Below are 18,906 nucleotides of genomic sequence, written 5' to 3' on the forward strand. Positions count from 1 at the left end.
GTAAGTGTCGGGCCGGAACATCCGTCAGATGCATTTCCCCCGGATACGATATTTTCCATCAATCACAACACTTGTTTCAAACACAGAGAATGTAAACAGATTTGTAAAGCAAATGAAACGCCATTTCCTTGAGCGGCGAGCGCCAAAATCCTGCTACTTCTGCCAAATTCCAGCAATGCACTCTACAACATAGGTCTTGCTAGGGTGGGTCTTGCTAGGGTGCTGTCAACCTGCCGTTATTAGCTGCAACATTTACCCAAATTGCATGCATGTATACAGTACTAGAATTGTTTGCTCGCCTACGCTGCGCTCCAGTCTAAGGGAAACAATAATAATAATAATAATAATAACAATAAAATAAAACTCAGCTTCCCATCATGCACCTGTAACCCAACATGTCACGTGACCCAACATGTCACGTGATCGGCTAATGGCGTTGCCTTCTGGAGCAGTCCGGTGTGATTGGCAGCAGAGGCAAAATAACGGTGCCACGTCTTCCGCTACTTCTCACTTGTAAGATAAAATGTACAGTATGTACCTGTATGTACGTCTTACGGGTATATGTACAGTATGCATGTACAGTATTGTGTATGTACTGTTATGTATGTCAGTCTACCTTTACTACTAGAGGGTGCTGAAGCAGCTACGCTATGCACACCTCTAGGTTCCATCAATAATCTATCACAGTCCAAATGTGATCAAGCAACAAACCTTATAATACAAACCAAAATGGTTAAACGCAAATATCTCAGTGCATGAAAGGGTAAGTCTGACAATATTATAGACATAAACAGTATGATTTCTATTTTACATTCCTCTTGTATGTGATCCACACAAAATAATAAAGTATGGGGCATTGCAAAAATAACTAAAAGTCAATCGGTCACAGGTTTATGGTCACAGATACAGCCCAGCTCATTGTTCTAATATTTACTGGTGGAGTATAGTCATTCCTAACAGAAAGGCATTTTTCTACATAACCGTCATCATTTATGAATGTCCTAATTCAGGCAGTTAGGTTTGCAGTAACTCTTAGCATTGTGAACAATACACATAAAAAGCAGATGATAAAATGAATAGCCGGTGGTAAAAAGCACATCGAAGTGAATCCCAAATGGTCTTGTGTCTATTCTAACCATGAGGCATAAGCAAATATTGATTTAGACAGTGTACAAAATATATTTGGAATGAATCATCTAATATCATCCTATTGATCGCAGCAACACTGTGCAAACAAACTCCCTGTACTCTAGTATGGTATGAGTATGGCCTCACTCACCACACACTTGTGTCCTGTGTCTTCTGTGTGTTATGGCCGCCTCAACGCATTTCCAATGGGAGTCACATGGTTTCATGACACAACCTTGTTGCATGGCTGTCTTCTGCTCTCCCCCCACCATGCAACCAAGGACTGTCTAAAGAGGACGAGACGCGAAGACCGTACGGGCGACGCCATGTTACTCCATGGAAGGAAAGAAACATGCGCAGTTGAGACCAGGAAGTTGTACATGCACAAATTTGGGCATGTACAACTTCCTGGTCTCAACTGCGCATGTTTCTTTCCTTCCATGGAGCACCATGGAGCAACATGGTGTCACCCGTGCGGTCTTCGCGTCTCGTCCTCTTTAGACAGTCCTTGCATGCAACAAGGTTGTCTTCAAACCATGTGACTCCCATTGGAAATGCATTGAGTCGGCCATGACACTCCCAACATGCAAGACACAATGGGCAGTATTATGCGGAGGCGTGATCAATGCCATTTGGCTATTCTGAGTGGCCAAATGGCATTGATCACGCCTCCAGGTCTTAAGTTAAGTAATAAGACCTGGTACTTAAGACACGCATAATACTGCCCAATGTGTCTTGCATGTGTCTTACGTGTGAGTGAGTAAAGCCTTCTCAGAGTTTGTAAAACATTTAAACTCTCTATACTTAGTAAACTGATACTTAGTTGATGGGGGTCAGCTCTGTACATGGTCCGCTCTTCCTCCCTACACCAAATCTCTTTGCCGAAAATAGACAATCTACAAGCTCGCAACGCTGTTGAGTTCACTGCATTGTGATGTGTTGCGAGCTTTTAGATCTGCTATTTCCGAAAAATGTTCCCTCCCAGAATAGGAATGCTAGGGTTTAAGTGTTTAACATTTAATAGACAAAACAATCCACATTCTCAATAGCAAAAATGATCTCAATTTCAAATCCTCCATGAATGTCCCTTTTAACAAAACCATTAAAAACCTTTCTTCTTTTCATATAAAATATAAAAAGGCCCCATTAAAAATAAAAAGATGAACATAAAAGTCACATTATGGCCAATAGTCACGTCTACGTTGTTTGCATGGTACACTTTTGTTGTGCCCAAAGGCTCCATTAAAAATAGCATTTTGGAGTAATCTCCAATAACATGATGATGAACATCATTTCACTGAGGTCCCGTTTTACCAGCACAGAAAACTGCAGTAAGTTACAGTATGTTTGCAGAGGTTATGTACAGTGTTCATTTTTGACAGCGAGGTTTGATTTAGTTTTAGTTAGTCTTTTGAATTGAATGTGAAATATATATATATATATATATATATATATATTTTTTTTTTTCAAAATTAGTTTTTTTTCAAAATGAGTATGTCTTCACATACTGTACTAACTAGAGCATGTCTGATTAAGTGTCAGAGCTGAAATCGACATGTAAATATGAAATAAATGCCCAAACATGTTAAAGACCACAGAAGTGAACCTTTCAAGCCTGTTTTCTCAACTCGCTGTTTTCTGCAAGACATTACTCTATAAGCCATATCTCCAAAACTGGTGGGCCAAACTGAACAACCAATATGTCAATTTGAAGCTATGATTCCCTGCTTTCATATGACATTCAAAACACGAAAATTTAAAAAAAGGTCCAATGGCAGTCCCTCAGTCAAATTTAGTCACATATACATTTATATGTATATATATTATTCATTTAATATTTACCATGTTTTGCCTACATGTGCACCGTGCATGTACTGTTTGGCATTATCTTCCAGTAGCTGACACAGATAACCAGGGAAGAGAGATGAGAGTAGAGGAGCCATGGATTGCCTCCTCATATGAATAATTAACATGGCTGAGTATAGGCAAATATTTGTTTTGCAGTTCTCAATAGAGACATGCGACTCCAAGCTCCTTGTCCCAGCAGGGAATGTTACATAAAGAGAAACCAAAGTTTAAACTCCCTGAAGAGAAGGCCAGGGATATTTCTGCCTCACTAATTTGTCAAGCAGTTTGAAAACCACAACGCCATTTCACATGTACATTTTGACAACCACTTTGAATTAATATGAGTTTTGTTTTACAACACATAGGGCCCTATTATGCATGTCTTAAGTACCAGGTCTTATTACTTAACTTAAGACCTGGAGGTGTGATCAATGCCATTTGGCTATTCTGAGTGGCCAAACAGCATTGACCACGCCTCCAGGTCTTAAGTTAAGTCATAAGACCTGGTACTTAAGACACGCATAATAGGGCCCATAGAGTGAAACAAAGCAACCTCAGACGTATAGACCTTTTATGCTAGTCCTTTTAAGCCTGATATGGCGTGTAGTGAGCTTGTAGATCTGCCATTTTGACACCATCATACGACAGAAAAATGTGCTCCACCGGTCTCCACCAGGCCAGGTAGTAGAAGTCAATCTTAGCCAATCAGGATGAAATATGAAAAATCAAACGGGTATTGATGTGGAATTAATCCAAGTATAAGATGACAATAGACATTAACTCGGTTTTAGCAAGGTTTATTAAAAGCATCTAAGCGTCCATGGAGGTTGCAATATTAGCTGAATAGACTATTTCGCCCAGACTTATACCCAGTCCTCCGCTAAATAAGGCAATGTTACCTGAGAATAACCAATGATAAGCAGGGATATTCTAGGTGGTCAGCAATATATTATTACATCAGATCAACAGTGAATCTTTCTGACCCCTCAGCCTCGTGATGAGTCGATAAAGGAGGGGAGTTCGCATGGACAGGGTGTGAGTGGAGTCAGGGACGGATTAACCCCACGAGGGCCCCTGGGCCGGTAATATTTTCAGGGCCCCCATAGCGCGCGTTTTTCTGTGTTTTTATCGTCTTTTTAACCTAAATTTAACAAAATCAACAGCCAATGGAGGGTCCCAGGAGCCCTTTTCAGGGCATCAAACCTAGTACCTCACGGTCCAATTTCCCCGAGGGGCCTCTGAATGCCAAGGGCCCCTGGGCCACAGCCCCACTGGCCCAATGGCTAATTTGTCCCTGAGTGGAGTCTGGATACAGAGAGGAAGGCGAGAGGATTACTTCTTTCCTCCGTCATTCAAAGCTCTGTACACTCTGTTCATGTGAGCAATACACGATAGATCCTATATGAAAGATCTAACTCCTAAAGTAATACAGTACATATTACTGCCATGGGAGAAGAAAGCATGGGAGAGGGTGCAAGCAGTATTTACTGGGCTTGCTCTGGTCAATCAGCACTGGACAGTGTTTCTGCCAAGGGTCAGGGTGGCCGTAGTTAATTTAGGGCCCCGAGACAATCGGGTCATATTACATGCAGTCTACTACAGGCAGGCCTCCATGCTTCTCTCCCTGGCTGTATACAGGTATAGGTACTCTATTATAACAACTGAAATTATCAGTACTAGCCCTTACCCGTTGTGAGATATACTCCATAGAGGATGATACAATCTCCCATCATGCAACAGCACATATGTTGGACATGGGCCTTTCCCCTTGGGCTCAACCTTCTTCTAGAAGAAGGTCTCTGGATTGAATTTCCATAGATCATTGAAGTTCTCCAAATATGTACAGCTCTCCGTTGTAGGCAAAGGCTGAATGACCCCTGCGTTCTTCTGGAAGAAGCTGTGCAGAAGGTGTGCTCAGGTTGGTCTCTGTGTCAAACACTCTGATGTTGTTGTAATACACCCACTGGTGGCCCCAGTGTGAAAAAAGTCAACAAAGAACAAGATTCCTGTACAGGATCTCCTTCCCTGGTCCACAAAAACAACTTGAGGACCCTAACAGGAGCCCTTGTACAGGTTTCTTTGACTATGCATGCACCTCAAAGGCCCTTAAAACAAGGCTCCAGACTTCCCAAAACAAACTGGTCAGGCTACTACTTGGCTTCACTCCCCGAACCCACCTCACCCCTGCCCATTTTGATAGTCTGGAATGGCTTAGGGTTGACGACAGAGTACAGCACCTTGCAATGGGTCTGGTCTTCAAGATTCGATACACCACCAATATACCCATGTACCTGTCTAAATACTTCCTTAATGTCAACGAAGTCCACACTCACAACACCAGAGGGAGTTCAACAAACCACGTGCAACCCAGATTCAGCTCAAACAAGGGATTAAATTAATTTAGCTCCTATGCCACTAAAATGTGGAATGCCCTACCAACAGCCATTAAGACACCCTTGACTCCTTCAAAATCGCTCTCAAAGAGCACCTACGGACGGCTGTAATTCGAAACTGGTCTGAGTTCCCCTCCCCCCCACCGCCTTTTCCCCATACTGTACATGTTTTTCTCTTTCTTTATATGATGATTTCCTGTTGTATATTTGTACGTCTTGTTGTCCTGTTGAATTGAAAATGGTGAGCCCTGATGTAAACGAGTCGTGTGCTTTTCATGGTGTCATCCACAAAGTAACAGTTTTTGTATTGACTTTCGTTTGAAATAACCAGTCTACCTCTAATTTCAATCAATCAAACACACACACACACACGACGCACGGACAGGGGCGAATACATCGTTTCGGCCACACCTTCGGCCTGGCAGAGACAATTCAGCCTTAGAGCGCTGGTTCCCAACCTTTTCTGGCTTAGAGACCACTTGAAAATCGCAAAAGCGTTCGTGGCTCATCCATATGACCATGTGGTCAGATGTGCATTTTCAGAGTATGTTTCTTTTAATGTTCAATCAATCAATTGTGTTTCGACTTTGAACAATGGAACCAACATACCTATATCATGACTTACTTTTTTCTTTGTTTACATCGTTTATATTTTTTAATTATACATTATTGGCCTGGGCCATGGCTCAGTGGTCCAGGCACCTTGGCTGGTAATCCAGTCTGGCAGTGTGCCGCGGGTTCGACTCCCGATCCCGACGGCCTTTACTGCATGTCTTCCCCCCCATCTCTCTCCCCATTTCCTGTCAGCCTACTGTCTGTCCCTCCATAAAAAATAATAATAATAAAGGCGAAAGCCAAAAAAAAAAAAAGAAAAAAAAAAAAAATTATACATTATTGTCATATTAACAATAAAATCTTACCGAGTGCCCACTTGCAAATGCCCACCAGTGCGCCCCTGCGTGCCCACAGCAGGTTGGGAACGGCTGGACTATAGAGCCTCTTCTCTCTCACCACCGTCGGGGCTGTTTCAATCTATCACTCAACCGGTGTATCATAGAAGAGTCATTTGTGACACTGTCACGCAGGGCCATGTCGCTGGAGCAGAAAGGGACTCTCCTGTTCTCGCTGCTGCTCCAGTTTGATTAATAGGCTCCTGATTGGTTGCTGAGAGGACAGCTCTGATGACTGATTGCTCAGAGACTGGGCCTTGTTGTCTGACTTTGTGGGGGCATATTGGAATCAGACGGAGGCCAAACCGCGTTGCTCTCTTTCTAATGAATTTCTTTTAGGGGTCACCAAATATCGTCGCTGTCAAGTGGAAAGCTTGTATGTTCCAAAGCCGTTACTCGAATCTGCGCTCCGTTCGATCCAATGTATGAACAAGAGGTTGTGACTGAATAATAATTAGTAGTTATTATTCAGTCACAATCTTGTTGATACTTTATTTGTTCTATATTTATAAAACCCAATGACATACATAATCAATTTGACTTTGATTTTAACCCATTTTGGGCGGGAACCCCTTTTGGTGTTAGCATTATGTTATGCTTTAGCTATTGAAAAATAGCAGATCTACAAGCTCATAGCGCGCCACCGAGTGGCGCGCTACGAGCTTGTAGGTCTGCTATTTTTGAAAAATTGAAGAACGACTGACATAGAAACATAGCTTTTTCAGAAAACTGTCAGGATGTAGAAGACATTTTTAGAATCTGATCTCAGGTCAAAAAAAGTTAAAGATAATTCAAACATAGCAGCTCTAGATACGAGGTTTCTGCCCAACAGCAACACTATGCAAGTGTCTCACCTGTGAAGCACAATCCACGTGATCACGCTGCCCCCACACGCATATTCCGCATGTCAATGTGTGCGATAGATTCAATGACAGGCTAGACTAGTACTGCCAAAAGTGACAAAATGTACTGTAGCCCTGTACGTTCTGTACTGTGTGTACTTCCTGTTAGACACTTGCGGTGTCTCCAGGCTTAATCGCCCATGAGATGGAGATAAAACTGGGAACAAGGTTATATTTAACATACTATCATCATCAGAATCAAAATACTGATCACTCTAATCAGGTTTGTGTTCTTTAATGTGCTGAATACAATAAAGGAGGGAATTAATTAGCCATTTATCATTACCTTTCAACTTTTCCAACTTTAAATCAAGACAGGGAATGGCAAAAGAAAACTCAGGCTTGCAATTTCCTCCCATTTCAATACCACGCATCTTTTCAATGTTGATGGTATATTCAACTGTGAAATTAATGCTTTTCTCAATTAACCACAGAGTTCATATTCTGAGGCAAACATTTGGCCAACAAATGTAGCTGATCTACAAGCTCAAAGTCCGTCACTTTTAGACGCGTTGTTGATCGGCTATTTTCAGCGAAGATATTTGGTGTAAAAGGAAATACTAGCGGACCTACAGTATAGAGCCCTGGGTGACCTCGTTCAAATAAGTATAAAGGGCTTTAAGTGGTTCATTGTTCTATCACACCACCAAATAAAACAATAAAGAAACGTAGGGGCTTAGACGCTCAGGTGGCGCAGTGGTTAAGTCTCTGCCCACCACCAAGGAGGTGTTCAGGGGGAGGGAAGCCGAGTGGGGAGGATGACATTGGTCATATACTCCTACGGGCTGGGGCGTAGGAGTCAGCAGGGAGTGTTGAACAGGAGGAGTAGGACGAATGTGTGGGGAGGAATCAATTGGCATTACTACTAAATTGGGGTAAAAAAAGGGGTAAAAAAATATTGTCTACTCTAAGTTAAAAAATATAGGATAAGTCAAACAGTCATAGTGGTGCAACAGTTAATTGAACAAATAGATTATTTTTTGCATGTGATTATAGGCGAGTAAAGTAAAAAATTATATAATTGTATACACGTATATTAATATGTATATATGATCTACGTATATTTGTATATTTTTGTGGCACTCTGAACACTGTCTGACCGTGCTGCTCTCTCAAAATATATTTTAAAAAACAAACACGCTTCGACTACTTGATTAATCGAAAATAATGGATAGTTGCAGCCTTAATTTAGACTGTCATACCTGTTCTTGGTGGAGACCTATCAGTCTCCTCGGCCGATGGAGAGGCTTTTTAAGCAGCTGCCGTCTCTCCTCCTCCACTGTCGGGACAGCTGCTAACACAGCCACGCAGACATCACTGTCCATGTTGTCACACAGGACGGAAGGTGAAAGTGGAGGACAGGAGGTATTTTTGGACTTGTGGGATGATGCACCTTTCAGGAGATGCTGCAAGCAGCTTCCCTCCTCTTCTCCTCAGTGGTGGAAGTAGTACTCAGATCTGCAGGAGAACAACAAGTACTCAGATTACCACAACGTTACAAGTAAAAGTCCTGTATTCAGCAGTTTACATCCAAGTAAACCGATAACCTACTCTTTCTAACTGCTCCGCCAAACGCGAATTTCTCGTGTTCGAATTGTTTAATCGCTTTTTGATCGGTTTCGATGGCTAGCTGATGTTGCTACCGCAAACAATACTCTGGGACACAAAACGCACAATGGCCGCGGCCATTTTGAAGATGCACGCGCATCCACTTCCATTCTAAGCCCTGCATTCAAAGCCCTGTATCTCAGAAACGACATTGAGGGCTGTGATACTCGCGGTCGGCTTTATCCACCATCGACCGAGAGAACAACAACCGGTGAAGACACCACACACATCAGTTTGTCACAGGAACATGCGATTAAGGATATTTGGCTCTTCAAAGTGTTACGTGCGATAAAACCCTGGCAGTACGCGATCGAGGGATTAATTAATGCTAGCGGTAAATGGGTTAAGAACAGTACTTGAGTAGATACTTTCCACCACCACCACTGACTCTCCTCCACTACGGCCTGGGCTCCCAGCATGGCGTTAGTACTAGGACTGGGCAACATCACTTCAAATCAATATCAACATTATTTCAAACCTTTTTTTATTACGATTAAATTGCTTCTCGAATATTCGATTAACCTACATGAGCAACATAAAGGCGGTTATTGGGTCCAAATGTCTTTTTTGACATACTGTACTCTGTGTGATTGGTTAATTGCCCAGCACTAGTTGGTACTGTGTATTGTGCACTGCCGGCCAGAAAAAGACACTTACTTTTCTTTGGCATTCTGGGGAGTAGGTCTGATTAACCACTTAAGCTTTGTCACACAACAGTGAATACCAAATAATAATAATAATAATAATTGTATAAATTATTGATCAAATCAATTAGTTCGGTTAACTTTTCACTCCTAGTACACAGAGACTTTCCTGATGGTCCCTACCTTTGTTTTAATCCCAGCTGTGCAGAATGAGCGCGACCGCATCAGCAGCTACAGAGCGGAGGGACCGGGGGTGGGCACTCTATCCATCAACGTGCTGCTGCACGCTGAGGCCACCGTGCATCAGGTATCACACTGTCACTTCAAAACACTCGGCTTATTCTTAGATACAAAGTCTTATGTTGGAAATATATGGGCTTCCATTTCCCACACAGCCCGGCCAAGAGAACCCTTATCTGTTTCTGAGAAACATGCAGATAACGACCATAGATCGTGAGGATACAGGCTGCACTTTAGACAGGCAAGCCATTAAATTCCCTGGAGATTCGAGCTCCAGGCTGGATTCAGTTACTCCTTAGAAAGTACAAAATTGCCCAGGGACCCCCATCTAATCAGAGACTATTTAATTGCAGCGCTATAGGTCTGGGATTGTGCGGCAATGTTCAATTACCTTCAGATGCATAATAACAACCAGATATCCCGTTTTTGCATGTGGAAGGAATGCGCAGAAATGAAATAAGATGATTGACAAATGAACCAGTAAATGAGACCAGGGTACGGTTCCATCCTGTGATGTTTCCTGAGGTCAGCCAGGCACTCTGATCACTGTCTGACAGAACTGCTCTCGCCTTCCTACATATGCTACAGCCCTGTCTCGTTTTGTTACAATTATTTGTGACAAAACGACCTCACACACCAAGTACCATCTTCACTCTCACCATAACTTGCAGTGGTGGAAAGTAATGAAGTCCATTTACTCGAGTACTGCATTACAGAACAAGTTTGTAGATCGGCTATTTTTGGACGGGTTTGAAAATGTGTTTGAAATTTGAGCACCTTTACTTCGGTACTATTAAGTACATGTTGATGTCAATGAACTTTTACAATGTGGTAGCCTACTGCTACTTTTACTTAATCCAAAATCCAAATACTTCTCAACCACTGATTACACACCTATCTTGCCTATAGCATTCCCCAACTCATCCGCCCTCTCCTCCAGTTCATTCCCACATCACACCAACACCTAGCCCACTGAGATGCTCTCATTTGACACTTTCAGTTCCCAGCCATGGCCTTGCCTATGATTTGTGACATCAACACCAAAAAGATAGCCTGCGTGGGAGATGTGTTCGAGTCCATGAAGCAGCAGCTCCTCCTGCTGGTGGAATGGGCAAAGTGCATCCCAGAGTTTTGCAACCTCCCGATAGACGACAGGGTATGAAAAGCCTCCACAATACATACTATAGAATCTTAACATGCATTCGCTGTACACCTTAACCCTTAATCGACTGAGGTCGATTCAAAAAAAGGCTTCAACATCCTAACAGTTTTCTGAAAAACCCATGTGTTTCTGATCAACCTTTTTCATGTCAAGGACCCCCAGAATTATCTCTATTGGGCCACGGACCCCCATCTCAAAATATGTAGTTCCAGGGACACCCCCCAGAAGCCAATATTTTAGTTAAAAATGTTCGCTCTGAAATATATATTCAAAGATTTGCGCCACATTTTCACGACTTTTAAAAAATAGCAGACCTACAAGCTCGTAGCGCACCACTCGGTGGCGCGCTATGAGCTTGTAGATCTGCTATTTTTCAATAGCTAAAGCATAACATAATGCTTAAAACACCAAAAGGGGTTCCCACCCAAAATGGGTGAACATGCATATGGATCAGTCCTCATGAGTGATTTCAGTCATTTGTATAAGATTAAAGAGTATCAGAATAGGTAAAACTAGCAATAATAGAATATATTGCTAAAATTGTAACTTCATGTTCAGAAGCATCTTCCATAAAACCCTAGTCTCTGATATTTCATAAAATATATAATACCCTCAATCTGTGATTGACTGGTTGGCTTTCGGTAGAACAGCAAGAACATAGGTTTAGAATGATAATAGCCTGTATATAAACATCATAATTCTACATATTGTGCTAATTGTTTAGGAAACAGCACCAGTGTGGGAGCCTATGGGAGGACTCCTTTCACACACATCACAGATTGGTACAACCTAACAGAAAGAGTCAGTTGTGAGATTAGTTTTAGCTTTAAACCCTGCATGCGTGTATTACAACAACAGTCATTCAGAAGCAGATCATCAGCGTTTATTCTGGTAAAACGCTCGTTTTCATTTTACAGCAATAGTTTGGTTCACTAACTATTTTAAAATGTTCAGCTGTATTTGACTGACATCACTTCGGTTTGTGTGCATTTGCAGGTATCCCTGTTACGAGCCCACTCTGCAGAACACCTTATCCTAGGGGTTGCCAGACGCTCTCTACCGTACAATAATCTCATCCTTTTAGGTAATAAATATAGATATTATTTACGAAGGCTTTGTTCATTATCATTATTTGTGTTTATACAGTGTGCATGTACATACAGTGTGTGTGTGTGTGTGTGTGTGTGTGTGTGTGTGTGTGTCCTGATCAGAAAGTGTAACTTGGGAACCACTGTCTTATGCATATCCATATTCATACTGCAATTTACAATTACAACATAGATACATAGTATGTTTTCATTGTTTGGTGGACAGGTAATGATTTGGTCATCCCAGTGAGAGGTGCAGAGCTAGAGGTGTCCAGAGTGGCCGTTCGTATCCAGGAGGAACTGGTCAAACCTCTCAGGGATTTGGACATCACTGACAAAGAGGTGGCCTGCCTTAGAACCATCGTCTTCTTTGACCCCGGTCAGTAATTCAACATGCGGGTCAGGGTTAGGGTCACTGATGCTATTGCAATGCTTACTTCTCAAACATGTTCATGTAAAGTTCAGTTAGTTTGTGCCAGGGACCACCAGGGTAGCCTGGCTAATAAGCCAGACTAATATCACACAACACTGTCGCGGTATATTAGTCTGGGCTGGCTCCACTTGGATTTCATTTCCCGGGGGGCGGGTTCAAACATTTTCTCTTCGACGCAATTGGTCAGAGCTACTGTCAGTCAAAGGTCTCAAGCATTGAACGTCACTGTACCAAAGCCCGCCCATATTGCATACCGTGTCCCGATTGGCCCGACCTGTTCTCGGTTGTAGGAAAGAGGCGTGCTACTGAGCCTCGCCAGACCCTAATCCGCTGGCAGGCAAAACATTTTTTGCCAACGGCTGATTCGGTCTGGTTTATTAACCAGGCTACCACCAGGGACCGCCAGGGGCCGCCAGGGGAGAAGATTTGTGTTTAAAATATAATAATAATTCCAAATTATTGCAGAATTTTCCCAATTTTTTTCAATTAAAAAGATAAATAGATCGCATTGGGAGCTTGTAAATCAACATTTTTTTGAATATCCAAAATATAAAATTAAAGTGGTTAATATGATTGTGATGCTATATTACACTGTTATATTACCTCATTTTGCTGGGGACCTCCTAGAACCCCTTCAAGGACCCCTGGGGGGGCTCAGGACCCCACTTTGAGAACCAATCTCAGACTGTCATGCTCCACTGTCATGGCTGAGACTGTCTCCCAGACTAAAAGCAGAAACCTTGCAGGAATCTTTAGCTCTAGCCAGCCTTCTCTTGGGTCTCTATCTTTTCTTCTGTCCTTGGAACATGCACATTAGTCTGGGCTGTCTAGTTTCACCGCACTGTGGGGGAATCTAATAATAATATGATGGTGTGATGATGACAGGCTTTCAGGGAGAGGTGGCTGCATGCAGGACTTTATGGCCTATTTGCCTGGTCCTGTGATTACAGCTGGAGGACCAGGGAACTATTAAACTGGTCAATGGGACTCAAAAAGCAGCACAACCCGTCCCACATTCACACCACGACAGCTACAATGTGGTTAGGGGTACCTCAGTAAGAACAAATCTATTTCATAGATTATAAACAGTAATCGATAATCGATCGGCTATTTCCGCTATTTTTGTCCGAAACCGTTGTATGACTAATTATAAAATAGGGCTTGAGTGGTTAATCAAACTATTCGATTTAGTCGACTATATATTTATCGATATGTAAAAAAAGACAAATTATCCAACAAAGCCTGCTTCTGAATTATTCAAAATATCAAAAACTTAATCTATAGAATAATAAGCTACAGTACAATACAGACATAATATATACACACAAGGCTCTCTTCATTCAGTAGATAATCATGTCCATTAGTATACTTTGGCCAAGCTTTCTTTAAGGATTTGTAGGTATGCATAATTAGTTAATTGATCCAAGTAGGAGAACCTTAATTGGTAAATAATTGCTTTACTACACTTGCCATTCTGCAGTAGATAGATAAATGTACCGCAAGCTTTTCCCCCAACACTTCACCTGTCCCTGTATAGTAGTATTGTTGTGTTGTACATGTACTTCCAGACTGCCCAGGCTTACAGAGCCCTCAGACGGTACGGCATCTGTCCCTGTAGTAGTATTGTTGTGTTGTACATGTACTTCCAGACTGCCCAGGCTTACAGAGCCCTCAGACAGTACAGCATCTGTCCCTGTAGTAGTATTGTTGTGTGTGTACATGTGATTCCAGACTGCCCAGGCTTACACAGCCCTCAGACGGTACGGCATCTGCGTTTCCAGGCCCAGATGCTTCTGGATGAAGCAACGTGTGAGCAACGGGGCCGGTTCGGGGAGCTCCTGTTGATGCTTCCCCCTCTACAGAGCGTAGCGTGGCAGATGGTGGAGACGCTGCAGCTGGCACGGCTACTGGGGGACGCCAGGATAGACAGCCTGCTCCAGGAGATGCTTCTTGGGGAGGAAGCTACCATGGAACGGGCTCCACCAACAGGTAGGAATCACTGTCAGATACCTTTTTTCTTTTTTGCATTTTCCCTATTTTCTTTCCCAATTTAGCCATTGCCAATCCCCCCCCCAGCTGTGATCCCTGTCGTAGCCAACCCACCTACTGTCGGTCTGAGGAGGGGGAGACAACCATGTGCCTCCTCTGCTCTGATACACATGTATAGTCACCATTCGCTTCTCTCCAGCAGTGGAAAGTAACAAAGTACATTTACAGTATTCAAGCACTGTACTTAAGTACAATTTTGAGGTGCTTTGGCTTTACTCGAGTATTTCCATCGTTCGATACTTTACACTTCGACTCCATGACATCTCAGAGGCAAATAGGCTACTGTACTTTTTACTCCACTATAATTTGAAAACATTCATTATTATACATTGTAGATTTTGACTATTATTACAAAACATAGATTGCATACTACTTATACTTTGGCTATTGCAAATATAGGGGTTTCACCAGGACAGTGTACAGCTGTGGCTGTTCACTCCCATCTCCCCCATTTTCTCTTGCTGAATTGTAAGTTGTAACCATGACCAAACAGCACGGGGGGACAGTGCTCCCTGCTGGTTGGTCATGGATTTACAGCAAGAAAGCCATGCTCCATCTTTGGCTTCCTACAGAGAACGTCAGTTGAATTCCCATTTGTGTTTGTGGAGGACACACACACACACACACACACACACACACACACACACACACACACACACACACACACACACACACACACACACACACACACACACACACACACACACACACACACACACACACACACACACACACACACACACACACACACACACACACACACACACACACACACACACACACACACACACACACACACCTGAATAAAGTGTTTCACAAAGAAGCATAAAGCTCACAACATGTGTGATGGTAAACCAACCAAACATAAATCTGTCCTTGATTAATAATGAAATGTAATGAGTTAACTGTTCATCCGCCTACCATCCCCAGGATCTACTGGAGATGTGCTGACCGTTCCCCTTCCTCCAGATAATAGCCTGACTCAGGACCAGCTACTAGGACTTCAAGGTTTACCCTACAGCAACTTTACCTCCGTCATACTTCCTGTCCCCACTGGTGAGCTTCTATTCAGCATTACTGTTCGTTTAGTTCTGGTTCTGGACAAGGAAAGCATATTTTGACCAAACATACAATTTAGGCATTTAGCAGACACTCTTAATCCATTTTGACCTGAGATCAGATTCTAAAACATTTAAAAAAATAGCAGACCTACAAGCTCGTAGCGCGCCACTCGGTGGCGCGCTATGAGCTTGTAGATCTGCTATTTTTCAATAGCTAAAGCATAACATAATGCTAACACCAAAAGGGGTTCCCGCCCAAAATGGGTTAATCCAGAGCGATTTACAATAAGATACTGGGGGACGCCAGTCACACCAGGATAGATACTGTACACATCAATGACATCACACGTCTAATGAAAAGGAGTCAGTACCACTTCACCAATTTTCTATATAATTGGTCCTTACTACTGCTCACTATTCTGTCTACTCGCTCTGTCTCTCAGAGGAGGGCTGTGGATAGTTCAGAACCCTGCCTCAGTATAGAGCGTCGCAGTCCCGCCCCTTTCATGACGACGCCAGGCCCAGGAAATGATTCCCAATGCATTTTTCCCATAGACATTTCTATTAGTATTTATTTAAAGACGGTTACGCCGCGGACAAAGCCAACTGGAGTCGTGACAACTCATGACAACAAACACAATATTTTGGACCAAACAAATAATTACAAAGAAGAAAAACAACAAAAAAAGTGTTGTAACCTGCCGTTTTTTCTTCTTTCTAATTATTTGTTCGGCCCAAAAAATGGTGTTTGTTGTCATGAGTTGTCACGACTCGAGTTGGCTTTGTCCGCGGCGTAAACGTTTTAAAATAAATACTTTTTGAAATGTCTATGAGGAAAATGAACGGATAATCATTTCCTGGGCCCTGGTAGGGGGCGGGACTGCGACGCTCTATAGGCAGGTCTGGACATTTCACACAAGATTTCAAACTTTTTATTTCATTAATAATGCAAAAGAAATGGCTTCCATTTCATCATGCTAACTTTCCAGGAGGAGAAAGGCAGTATTTTCCATTAGCCTGGAATCCCCATCAATGACGGAAATTGTGGCTCACTTTTATTTAGTGAGCACCAAAATCTGACTGTTTTACTGTAAATCCCAATATGGCAAATCTTAAATCACATCATATAAGAACTGTGTTCCAGAATTAAACAAATGACGCTGGAGTGGAGATTTTACTCATATACTGAACGTAGATACAAAGCATCAAGCATCATTTTGCCCCAATCCAATTCCCATCATTTGATTCTGAGTATCTGCCAATACAGATTTTTCAAGATCCAATATTTATATTTTTATCACAATAGCACAATATCCCAAATCACAGACAATATCCAGTCTAATATCATTATATGGATATAATATTGATACTAGGGATGTCCCGAACACGATTCCGATTAATTGACAATGATGTGATCGGCCCCGATTTCTGATCACGTGATCGGATCTGGACAACCCTACCCAAAAATATAACTAATTTATCCAAACGTCTCCAAACACAGATGTTATCAAATGTAACGCAATATCATAAACGACACAGTCACATACCTTACAAAATCAATGGGGTGGTTTGTTTATTATTGGAACGCAGTTCGTATATGCCGCAAACTAAGATTTGCCTATGAGAATTCCAATACGAAAAGTTGTGACCCAGGAGTTGTGGGAGGTACGTCAGGACTGTGTTACTCTAAAATATGAAGATACAGTTGAAAATGGGTGAAGTGCTCCTTTAAGGTAAACATGCACAGCTAAACAAGCATCCTCCTGGACAACAACCCTTAAGTAAGATGACACACAGTGTAGTGAGCTCATAGTCTTGATCATCACCCATGGCCCCACGGATGGTCCATCAGGGGGCCATGGCAGTTGTTCTGGCGCCTGCCCTGGGCCCGCCTGGGTCAGCGCAACCTCGCCATGAGCTCAGACTCTACTGCTCTGAGCTCATGTGAGGGATGTTGATAATGTGTCTGCCATCTACCATTAATGTAACTACAGTAATTTCTATCACATCTGTGTTATTATGGTGTCCCTGACGGTGGATGTTCTCACTTGCAATGACTTCACATGCAGTGTAAGTGAATTAATAGCTGTACATGTTCTCCTTTGTGACATTACGGTAATTGTGGTGTTTGAACAGAAAGGCTCAACCATATTGATTTGATTGTCCATGTCCATGCCTCTATGCACACAGAATAACTCTTAAACAGAGTCAGGGTAGTGATATTGTGCATGTTGGCTCACTGGAAACACTCTGCTACACCAGTGGGTCTCAAAGTGTCCTTGAGTGTGTTCCAAATGGCTCCGTACGGGTGTCTTCATTTGTACACTCTCAGAGTTACTGTATGGGGGTCCATGAAATGTAAAGGTTTGAGAACCACTGTACACTAAATGGAACAGAACCTTAATTAGTATCATCGGTAACACCTAGGAAATAGGGAAGGGGCCCGGAAGTAGGAAGAGTTATACTGTGTGCATATGGGATTCCTTTATTGCTGAGCCTGGGAGTCGATAGGCGCTGATGGGGCGCTTGTTTATATATAACTGTATGGACTACTAGACCACGACCACGCCATCTCAAGGGAACTTGAGCCACGTTGAGACACCACCGAGCAAGCTAAAGCGAGCGAGTTGCCGTGTCGTACGATGCGAAGTTCGCTTAGCCGTTTTAGTAGCGACCCGGTAGGCAGAGAATAGTAAATAATGTTCTGGCGAGATCGTTTTCCCCATAACCCATAACCACGCCCTACTAGTAGTACCCATAACCCCGCCCTACTAGTAGTAGGATCGTTTTCCCCATAACCCCGCCCTACTAGTAGTAGAGATCGTTTTCCCCATAACCCCCATAACCCCGCCCTACTAGTAGTAGCCACCGCTGTAAAACAAGTGTCCCATCAGCGCCAATCGACTCCCAGGTTCCGCAAATACGGTTGTCCCGTCACCCGTGTGCATATAGCATATTTAACGCTGATGTCTGTCTCACACAGCTCTTCAGGTGGCGTGCCAGCAGGTGCCCACACAGACTGGCACTGAGGTGTACAGACGCAGTGAGGGTGCCAGTGGGCCTACAGCGTGCCAGTGGCACCCGTCTACCTTCGGCTCTCAGAGACATGTAAAAGAATAGCAGCTAATACTACACACTCACACACAATCTGCTTCCACCAATCACACGGAGGGATCATTGAAGTAGTCAGTGTGGCGTTTTCAGTCAAAATAAAGATCACTGTATGTATTTAACAACATTTTAAAAAAGAGAGTAGACTTTTACTTGGACCAACAATAAATATGTCATAATGATTCTTAGTCTTTTGTACTGTTTTGTTACTTTGAACAATAATAAACTGCACACTAATATTTTTCAGCATGGTTATGTTATTTAATCACTTTAAATGTAAAAAAGCATA

The 18,906-nt window shown here is 42.6% G+C and overlaps 1 protein-coding gene across 1 annotated transcript in view; it reads left to right on the forward strand.

The window, feature by feature from the left end:
- hnf4b (hepatic nuclear factor 4, beta) overlaps positions 1–18,626 on the forward strand; it is a gene marked incomplete at both ends in the record, with an annotated part of 29,045 nt that extends 10,419 nt beyond the window's left edge. The window contains 7 exons of the mRNA XM_079496403.1: positions 9,674–9,780; positions 10,714–10,869; positions 11,872–11,959; positions 12,190–12,342; positions 14,128–14,385; positions 15,376–15,501; positions 18,490–18,626. Coding sequence (XP_079352529.1) covers positions 9,674–9,780; positions 10,714–10,869; positions 11,872–11,959; positions 12,190–12,342; positions 14,128–14,385; positions 15,376–15,501; positions 18,490–18,626 — 1,025 coding nt within the window. The remainder of the gene's footprint in view (positions 1–9,673; positions 9,781–10,713; positions 10,870–11,871; positions 11,960–12,189; positions 12,343–14,127; positions 14,386–15,375; positions 15,502–18,489) is intronic.
- Between the last annotated feature and the right edge of the window lie 280 nt (positions 18,627–18,906).

This window comes from Electrona antarctica (assembly GCF_951216825.1).
Source record: "Electrona antarctica genome assembly, chromosome: 3".
NCBI lineage: Eukaryota > Metazoa > Chordata > Actinopteri > Myctophiformes > Myctophidae > Electrona > Electrona antarctica.